The sequence below is a fragment of the Sitodiplosis mosellana genome, unplaced genomic scaffold (genome assembly GCF_009176505.1).
Source record: "Sitodiplosis mosellana isolate CC-2019 unplaced genomic scaffold, AAFC_SMos_1.0 Smas_scaffold_2717, whole genome shotgun sequence".
Lineage (NCBI taxonomy): Eukaryota > Metazoa > Arthropoda > Insecta > Diptera > Cecidomyiidae > Sitodiplosis > Sitodiplosis mosellana.
This window is the reverse complement of record NW_022597959.1, coordinates 843-11,536: the sequence shown is the minus strand read 5'-3', so window position 1 is coordinate 11,536 and position 10,694 is coordinate 843. Positions and strand designations below refer to the sequence as shown.

Below are 10,694 nucleotides of genomic sequence, written 5' to 3'. Positions count from 1 at the left end.
ACATACGTAGGTTACGAGTTACCATATGCTGAATAAACACTCATTCTATTTTATGGAGTCAACCTAACAACACAGTCTTTCATTTACTCTGTCCATACCATTATATTCATATTTGAGTGAGAACTAAAATTAGCTTAAGAGTTTGTTATAAAAGTAGGAGAAAAAGTAAGATCGGGGGTTCAGATCAGCTCAGTTCTTGTTTAAGCTCCTTGCTGTCCGTTTGCGTTTTCAAAGTGTAAAAAAAATATAAACTCTTTGTTTTTAATAAAGTGTGGAAAAATTATAAACTCTTTGTTTTATTGTGAAAAATCTGCAATTCCCTTGACCATTCGGATTTAATAAGCCCAAGGGCTTACACAGCGATGGGCCGCCAGGAAGTCTTACATTTGATATGAAGATCAAACCATCAATTAATATTGGTTTGGCTAGAATGGGTAGAGATGGTGAACCAGTTTTAATGGCATCGATGTTGTTTGGACACAATCAAGTACGTGCCAATCGGCACTTTCACATCAACAATGAGGGGTACGTATATTTGACGTTTTCAGAGAAAAGTAACTCATTTGCCAAAATGATAAGCACAAAAATATATTTGTGAAAAGTATACAACATTAATTTCGTATTTTCCATTATTCCCCACAGGTTGGTTTCTTTTAGCTTGGCGACCAAGCAACGGCTTGACGATGAAATCGATCATGAGGTCATACTGATTCTGGAAAACGAAATGCCAACCATTCTCGGATCGATGGATTGGGATGAGAAGTGGAAATGCCACATTGCCATGAAAGGCAATTTAATTTCATTTGCGCAATAACGGCCGAAGAAAAAAAATAAGACGTGTTCGGAAAGTTGTGAGGCCTTTTCAGACGTACACAATTTAAATAACAAACAAATATTTTGCAAATCTCTCTTAATGGTCGTTTGCTTTATTCATAAAACTACCGAAAATAAAATTATTACATTGCACTTAATCGGCTGTTGTCTTCAATTTTTTATTTAAAAAGAAAAAATGTCACAATTTTAGAAAAAAAAATCATGAAAATATTCTGTAAAATTGAATGAAAATAATTTTGGCTAAAGTATCTATGAAATTTTGGCAAAAATTCACAAAATTTTTCATCCGAACTATGGGATTTCGGTAAATATAATTGAACTGCTGAGAATAAAAGGCTGATGATTGCAGGTTTTTCGCAAAAGCGGGATAAAAATCAGTCGCACGCAAAAGAGACATTTCAAAAGGTTGCACGCAAACGGAACATTTTATTCTGTCGCATTTCGAATTTTCAAGCCGTGACTACAACAACAATATACTTCTCTCTTGCGTGCAACCTTTTGAAATGTCTCTTTTGCGCGCAACTGATTTTTATCCCGCTTTTGCGAAAAACCTGCAATCGTCAGCCTTTTATTCTCAGCAGTTCAATTGAAATTTCATAGTTTTTTCAACCAAAAAAATTGATGGTCAGTTCAAATGAAAAATTATGTGAATTTTTGCAGAAATTTTATAGATACTTTAGCCAAAAATATTTTCATTCAATTTTACAGAATATTTTCATGATTTTTTATTGAAAATTTTTGATCATTTTAATTTAAAAAAGTGTGACATTTTTTCGGTTAAAATAACCAAAAAATCCGTGACTATTCTTGTCATTCATTTTGCAAATAAATATATTACTTCAAAGTTACTTTACTTTGATGAAATACATTTCATGTAGTGCGCCAAAAAATAGTTTGTTGTGAAACAACAAAATAGATTAAGTAACTAAAAACTCAAGAACGCAGAGCGGAGCGAATAATGTATGTGAGGTACCAGTAAAATACACTATTCGAGGTTTTGGCCAAGATGAATTGCCATTATTTTGTAAAAATAATCCAAAAGAACCCTCATTTACCCAATATTTTAGTCAAAAATCAAATTTTTCATTTTTCTGCGTTTTGGCGTTTTTATTTTCTGTGTTTTATCCGGATACCTTTGTATTATTGCCCGAATGCGTTGTTATTGTTCATATTCACCTTGAACAATATGTTCTGGAAGTGGGTTTTGGTGGATCTTCAGGATGGATCAGACTGGGTTTGACAATGCCCTGGTCCATCCTGAGGATCCACTTCCAGAACCAGGATCGGTTTTGAACAATCGTGAGGATCCACCAAAACCCACTTCCAGAATTTTTGGAGCGATAATGACGTCAACAGATTAGACGTGGTTCTGCTGACAGTCGGTTTATTGAACAAAATTGAGCAAAATTGAAATTATGCATACATATCTGTTTAATATGTTGAAACATAAACAAATTCATATTATTTGTTCATATTTTAAATATGGAAATCGGCGTGAGGCCCCTAGGTTTCTACTACTCATCGGACATCTTTCTTTGTTTGCCTGCAACCAATGCATTATGATTGTGTTCATTGGAGTTGTGTTGCAGAATGACAACATTTCTGTCTGATGGCAAGAACCATGGGTGTTGAATGTCATTCAACGCCACTAAGCTGTGGACATCTCTCTCCGGCTATACGGCAAACAACAGAACCAACACTGAACATGAAAATGACATGTTCAATTGTGTTTGTTTCGTTTGTTTCAACTGTGCCGCTACGAGAGGTCACTTTTGTCGTTTTTTGTTGTTATTTTACATGTAAAATCAATGGTATTAGACGAGGATGGCAAGAACAACACATATTGATTTGCACGATAGGGCTTCAATGCTTTTGGTGTTTTTTTTATACCTAAAATAACGTTTTTGGCCAATGTCAAGGATTTTATCATCGTATGGAACAAAGCCTTCACTTTCTAAAAAGTCCAGCGCTTCATCCAAACCAGCTAGACTATCCCATTGAGTATGTGTTTTCCAATTGATTTTATTTCTGTGTTCACTTCAACTGCACTGACATTTCCAACGGAATCTGAAGCAAGCTCTATCAGTACGTGATCATTACAATCAGAATCTTGTCCTTCTGTTTCAAACGATAAATCGATAAAAGCATCTTTCATGCCGACTCCGCTTTTATTAGATGCTCGAACATCTTTTGTAGTTGAACGTGTTTCCTGGAGTTAAAAAAAGATTTTTTTATGAATTCAATGAATTTATTTGATGTACCAATGAAAGAGCTACAACCTTTTCGATGCCCCCTTCATTGCTTTTTGATTTGCATTGTCCATTTGAAGCGCTCGAAATTGGTCTAATGTCCCTATCCGAAACATTCGTGGCCTTTGTTTTCACTGCGTATTTTGCATTGCTTTTCGATGTAAATTGACCTTCATTCGAATGATCGTATTGACACCTCGTTTTTTCTGATGAAAAATAATTCAATGAATATTTGGAAACACATTGTAAGTAGTATCTCTCGGGAAAACCTTTTTAGTCTCGGCATTAGTACAGCTTTTTGGGTCTGATACTTCTTGCTGTTGTCGCTTTTGCTTATTTGCAGTGGATTTTTTCCGCTCAGTTACAGTTCCATTGTCCATGTCAGCATGTGACCTCTTTGAACCTTTTGAATTGTTTTTAGTGATCTAAAAACACACGAATAGTCAATGTGGTGTTTGCACTTTGAAAAACAAAAACGAGCGATCGATACCTTTTCAATGACTTCTTCACTGTCTTTTTATTTAATTCAAAACTGTTTAATTAAAAATAAGTAAAAAGTTTAACGTTATGAAATAAAACTGATTCTTTGTCAAATTTGCAATTGAATTTTCATTGAAAATGACATTGAATAATTTATTTGATTTTCATAGCCAAAAAAAGCTATAGACCAAGAGCTGAGGAACAAAGTACTTACTATACAAGCTTCATGTCAGATAATGGAATTGTAGGTGCACATTAAGGCTAATATTCAAAATATCAATTTGTTTTATCTTCATTTGATACACATCACAATATCTGCTCGCCGATAACAAGAAAAAAAATCGCTTCACTTTTCGCTCAAGCTTTAAGGCAGATTTTTTGTTTACTTATAAATTCGCAAAGAATAATTCAAACACAAAAAATCTGCTCCAAACATTGTACACAACATTTTTTATTTCACATCAAAGTCTCATTCAATTCAAAGAAGTGAGGTTATGTTGTGATCATGTCAAAATGGATAAAATGCATTACAAGCACATAAACTCACTTCTTTGAATTGAATGAGACTTTGATGTGAAATAAAAAATGTTGTGTACAATGTTTGGAGCAGATTTTTTGTGTTTGAATTATCCTTGTACGAATTAAGTAGGTTTCCTTGTACGAATTATCCTTGTACGAAGTAAGCATCTGACGTCGAAAAATCTCAAGCAAATGAAAAATTCAGTATTCTCCACCAGGCATACAAGATTTTATCTGATCCTGAAAAAAAGAAACAGTACGATGCTGGTGCTAGAGTACTTTTTGGACATCCGACAATATCTGCACGATAGGATCATTTCATCAAACCGGTCACCAAAGATGCAATAGCCTTTGCCCGAGAAAAATATCAAAATTCTCAGCAAGAAAAGTGTGACATACTTCGTGAATATAATAACGGGAAAGGCAGCATGACTCACATGATGAATGATCTGCCATTCATGCGAATGGAAGACGAGCCTCGTGTCATTGCAATTATTATGCGAATTGTCGTAATGGTTCGTGCTGAAAAATTTAAAATTAAAAAAATCCCGAAGCAATGACAATTCACTGGCGATTGCATTGACTATTCTGTCATTGATTGATTTCATTCAATAATATTCATTTGATTTCAAAAATGTGTTTTTAATAGAATAAAAATAAACAAAACAAGTTTTCAAGAGAGCGTTTTGGGAATATTCTTCATTGTTATATGAACACAACTTAACCTTCACTCCGTGTTTGTGTCTCACACCATATTCCCGTGTATCGGGCATACAGTGCCCGTAGCGCATTTTTTATGAAAACTGGACTGTGCTAAGAGATAAATATATGGTAATTTTGGTGAAGTTGTAGGGCACCTTGAGCACTACAACTTTGCTGAAGACATCAAGTCGTTATCTCTTATCAGTTTCGCGGAATACGCGAAAAACCGCGGAAAAGGCGAGTTTTTTCTTATCATTTTTCACGGAACTGATAAGAGATAATGAAATGGTTTTTTGGCAAAAATGTAGAGCCGGTTGAGAACTACAATTATTCCGAAGACATCGTTTCGTTATCTCTTATCAGTTCCGTGAAAAATGATAAGAAAAAACTCGTGCTTTTCGCGGTTTTTAGCGTTACTGATAAGAGATAACGACTTGATTTCTTCGGCAAAGTTATAGTACTTGATTCACTCTACAACTTTGCTTCAGATACTAATTCGTTGTCTCTTATCAGTTACGCAATATACGCGAAAAACTGCGAAAGGTCTCCCACCATATGGGGTTTATGATTAACCCGGGAGGTCCCAACGTTACCATATGGTAACGCAAAAGGTTGGTCGACTTTTTGATGGCTAGCTCGTCACGAACGCAACCAAATATGACAAGTTAAGGATTTTTAGGTTGGCAAAAGTTGCCGCTTTCCATTATTATATGGCAAGCGTCAGTATGTGTTCGAGTGTGAGCCAGAGAAGACGCTAAAAATTTTTTTTTTTTGGAAAGTGAAAAAAAATCGATTTTCGCAGACATGTCGAAGTAAGTCATGATATATTTTCAATATTTATTATCAGAATTCGATAAACTTGATATCAAACGATAGCTAGAGACATAAATTTTAAGAATCAAACAAGTTTTATGTACATCGAAAATATTTTCGTGTCGTTAGAATCCGTCAAAATGATGCGTTACCATATGGTAACGTTGGGACCTCTAGGGTCCGTGTTGAGGTGAACAAAAAAAAAAATTTCCACGCATTTTCTCATGCATACGCTTGTATGTTCTTGTGTTTTTTTACATTTCAAACAGAAAATTATCATTGAAAGATGCCGTCGATTATTTGGAACAGCTAATTGACGAAGAAGAAGAAGACGATTTCATGCGAGATATTGATGGAATTTACATTGAACCACCCGAAGATGACGGTAATGTGAGTGGTGAAGACGAGGCAAATGAGAATGAAGGAGGTACAGTCGACGCATTGTCTCGCAATCAGTTGAATGCCGGCTGTGAGTTGGTTTTACGAAACGGTGTGCACACTGAAACATTCGATATTGAAGAGTCAGCACAAAACGAAAATGAAAACGTTGAATATGTTCTCGTCGATGTTATTCATGAATCACAATTTGATTTATCAAAAGATCAACCAGCTCAAGTTATTCCGTGTGAAGCAATGGAGGTTTCAAGTAGAGAAGATGAACAAGAAGGAGCAGCGGGTCCTATTCAATTGCCAGACATTGTCATTGAGCCATGGGTCAACCGATTGAGAAGGGCATCGTCCACTCCTTCGAATGTTCCGTTGCCCCTCTCAAACAAAGACACAACATTCAAGTGGCTAAAACAAGGCGACAGCGCTGCCATTCCAGTTTTTCCTGAACCGAATTTCGACGATTGCCGTGATGTACAACCTCATGAGCTATTTGAACGATTTTATGACGATGATTTGCTGCAACATATTTGTGATTGCTCAGAACGATATTCCGTGTTGCATTTGCAGAAGCCAGTCAACGTTACGGTTCCAGAATTGCGTGCTTTCATTGGCATTCTATTGGTGACTGGATACAATACAGTTTCGAACATCAAAGCATACTGGAATAGCTCAGATGATCTTCGCAATGAAATGATATTCCAGACGATGCGACGCAACAGATTCCAAGAAATACTCCGAGTGCTACATTTCGAGCCGAATTTGAATCCACCAGCAAATAACAAGGATAAACTTTGGAAGCTGCGTCCGATAATGGATCATTTGAAAGCGAACTTTCTGAAGAATTTCCATCCAACACAAAATCTATCATATGACGAAAGCATGATCGCTTATTATGGTAAACATGGCTGCAAGCAATTCATCAAAGGCAAGCCCATTCGTTTCGGCTATAAAGTTTGGTCTCTGTGCACACCGTCTGGTTATTTGGTAAATTTCGAAATTTACCAAGGCTCAAACCCGCGATCAAACCCGAAGTACGAAGAGAGATTTGGCAAAGCATCGGCGCCACTTTTGTCCATGATTGACGACTTCCCCGATGAATTGAAAGGATTGCCATTTGGATTCTTCTTCGATAATTTGTTCACTGGTTTTCCATTGCTTGCATATCTGAAAGCCAATGGCTACAATGGCACAGGAACAATGCGAGAAAATCGGATCGTTGCAAGTTGTCCAGTCACGAGTAAGAAGGTGTTCAAAAAGAAACCACGTGGCACCATTGAGGCCGTCAAAATGCAGCAAACCGGCATTAGAGTGACACAATGGGTCGACAATTCCGTTGTTGCTGTCGCTTCGACATGTTTTGGATCTGTGCCAACATCAAGCGCGGCACGTTATTCCAAACAAGCTGGAGGCCGAGTAAATGTTGTTCGACCATGCTCCGTAACGGAATACAACAAATACATGCCTGGTGTTGATCGCTTGGATCAAAATGTGAACAACCATCGCATTGGCTATCGTGGGAAAAAGTGGTGGGCTTCAATATTCACTTGGCTCATCGATGTAGCTGTGAACAACGCTTGGCAATTGCAACGCGGCACAAAAGTTCTCTCTCAGCTCGATTTCAAACGTGAAATTTCAACATACTATTGCAAACATTATGGTTCGCCTCCGATTCAAACTGGTCCACGAAAACAGCGACGTGAGGAAGACATCACTCGGAGCCTTCGGTTCGATGAGAAAAATCACTTTGTCGCTCCAAGCCCGACAAGATGGCGTTGCGTTGGCGACACATGCAAATCTGTTGGTCGCACAATTTGCATGAAATGCAATGTTGGTCTGTGTGTGTCATGTTTCGCAGGATACCATACTCGTAGCGGCACACCATCTACCAGCAATCGGTCCCGTAGTGCCACACCACAAGCCGAATAACTTTTTTCTTTCATTTTTTTTTCGCATATTTCATTTCAATATCATTCAAAATTATTTCTTTGTATTTCAAAATAAATAAAAACGCGTTTTCATGCTTTTCCGTTCATATACTTCATGATTTTCCATTGAAAAAAAAAAATTTGTTCACCTTGACACGGACCCTAGAGGTCCCAGCGTTACCATATGGTAACAGCCGGAAAATCGCCATAAAAAGTTTTTCCGGCCCGGAAAATTCAAACCACCTATTTTTTCGGAATCTACGGGTATTGTATGCCCCAATACACGTACGGCGCACATGTGTTATAACCATACATATCTCACACATGCTTACATCATATGAAAATGAAATTTTACTGGTTTGTAGCTTAAGAGTCAATCTATCGAATGGTAGTATATTTATGATAATTTTTTTTTATTTTCGTACTTTTATTTATATTTGAAGTTTGCCTCGGGCACTGTATGCCCAATACACGGAGTTAAGGTTAATATGACATAAGCACAATCTGTTCAACAGAGTGCATTATGCTCTGTTCACACGTCAATGTTCATACTTTCTAAAATCGAAATCGTATTTCGAAAACTACCGGCATGTTGAAATGTCATTGTTTATAGAAGATAATCAAACAGCGTCATTGTTCATATTCATTGGAGCTATAAACACATTGTGCAAAGTGAAAAGAAAATTGTTTAATTGTGAAAAAACAAGGAACGGTCATTGATTTATTGCAATGCAAAGGCCAACTTGCTGCAATTGTGGCAAAAATCATGCCACAACCGAATGAGATTTTCCCAACTATTTGACCAAGTGTGCTACATGCTTGGTAGTTTCCTTCGATGGTCGTGGCCACACAAGCCCTTGCAACGAGCAGCGTTAGCAGTTTCCGAAGCGATATCTACGCACAGATTCCGATACCAATCTTCAAATTACGGATTGGGAATCAGAAGGATGTTCTGCATTTCTTCAATCCGACTACGAGCCAATTTGAGCGAATTGGCTAGGGGTATTTCTCACGCAAAAAATTGAAACGAATGTGCAAGAATTTATGTTATTTCTTCTTTTCTATTAAAATGGTATAAAAATGTTTGAAATTGTCTGGAATTGTCAAATTTAATGTGCTACATTCCATTCAATTCTATAACATTTTGGTGAATTCACTGCAATTTGATAAATTCGGTTCTGTTAGCAAGTACAAATCTTAAGTACATACCTAAGCTTAAGTATGAAGATTGTCACCCTTAAGTACGTACTTAACGTACTCTTTCGTATGCAGCTTAACTACGTACTTGAGGTTAAGTTTGCTAAGTATTACGTACTTAAGCTTCGTACTGCGAACGTATTTCACACATTCAGTGTAAATGTGTATTCATTTACCCGAATTGATAGAAATGGAAGGAATTTTTCAATATTCATTGGAATTGTTCCATTTTTTAAGTGAGAAATCCCCCTAGCGAATTGGTCCAAGTTCATTGCGCATTGATGCCCACGCGGTCGATGGAACGTTTGATATAAAACGAAACTTAAAGGGTCAATTTGTCATCGGTTTTGATGCGACAGCATTGAAACGTTTTTCATTGATCATCGCATTTTTCTCCGAAGGAGCTTGGCGCCTCCGATGCCGCGTTGTGGTCACACTTAGCAACGGTTTGCTGTGTTTCCCATTGCATCGAACCATGGAATATCAAAATGGTGTCTACACAATGCCAAATGATTTCAGACCTAAACACCGTTATGATTTTGGGCATTGCAGCTGCAGACAAAGAAAGTATTGTTGTGAAAGGTGTTTGCAAACGGAACTGGAATCGTGAACGAGGATGAAAATTTCAATGGATATTTCGGCTCTTTCAAATGGGATCTTGCAAAGGATACAGTCACCGTTACCGAATCATTGGCCGCAAATCAGCACACAAACAATCTCATGTACTCACACAAATTATTTGGGGTAAGAACTTATATTTTATTTATGATAAAATTTATCTAATACATATCCGAATGTGTCTAGATGCGAAAAATTCAGTCGATTGTTACAGTTCCATTGACACTGCCATCAAGTTTGACAACCGTTAGAATGACAACACGCAATGACAATGTTGCTCCGATCGCTGGAACATCTCGTTCAAACCAAATCGTCAAATTGTCGTCACCACCGTCGATTGGTGCTCAAGCTGATCAAGCACAGGTATATTTTCAATAATTTATTTCTCACAGTTATTTTGTCATTGCCGTAATCAATTCTTTTCTCGCCAGGTCGCGCACAGCCATCGGAAATTGACATTACACCGATTGTTCATCCATGGCTGAATTTAAATCAATAAGTCACACTACGAATTTTCCAGCCATTTTCTTACATTTCATACTTTATTTTTTTGACGTGGCTCTGATTGAAGCTCATTCATTGACATCACGCTACGAATTTCTCATACTTTCCTCCATTTCATACAAATATTTACGAAAAAATTTACTTAGTTAAAATGTTACACAAAAATGTCATTGATTAAATTCATTGAATAATAATTTTTCATTGTTGATTTCTTCATAAAAAATGAATTTGGTCATTTTTCGGACGATTTCAGTAAAATTTCGGAAGATTTTCGGTAGAATTTCGGACGATTTTTGGGAGAATTTCGGTAGTTTTTTGGATTTTTTCTTCATTTTTAGGACGTTTTTTGGGAAAATTTGGGACGATTTTTGTATGTTTTCGGACGATTTTTGTATGTTTTCGGACGATTTTTGTGATATTTCGGAAGGTTTTTGTTTCACCCAGTTTTTGGATACTTGTTTTC

At 36.8% G+C, this 10,694-nt stretch overlaps 1 protein-coding gene across 1 annotated transcript; it reads left to right on the top strand.

Annotated features, from left to right (window-relative positions):
- The first annotated feature begins 5,588 nt into the window (after nt 1-5,588).
- LOC129571520 (piggyBac transposable element-derived protein 3-like) lies at nt 5,589-7,913 on the top strand. The gene is made up of 3 exons (XM_055451327.1): nt 5,589-5,596; nt 5,867-7,683; nt 7,843-7,913. Exons 1-3 carry the CDS (start codon nt 5,589-5,591, stop codon nt 7,911-7,913), a joined length of 1,896 nt encoding a protein of 631 aa, XP_055307302.1.
- Nucleotides 7,914-10,694: the final 2,781 nt, after the last annotated feature.

Coding starts and splice junctions, on each gene's coding strand:
- LOC129571520 (XM_055451327.1), top strand. Junction 7,684..7,842: donor TGGTCCACGAAAACAGCGAC/GTGAGGAAGACA, acceptor CATGTTTCGCAG/GATACCATACTCGTAGCGGC.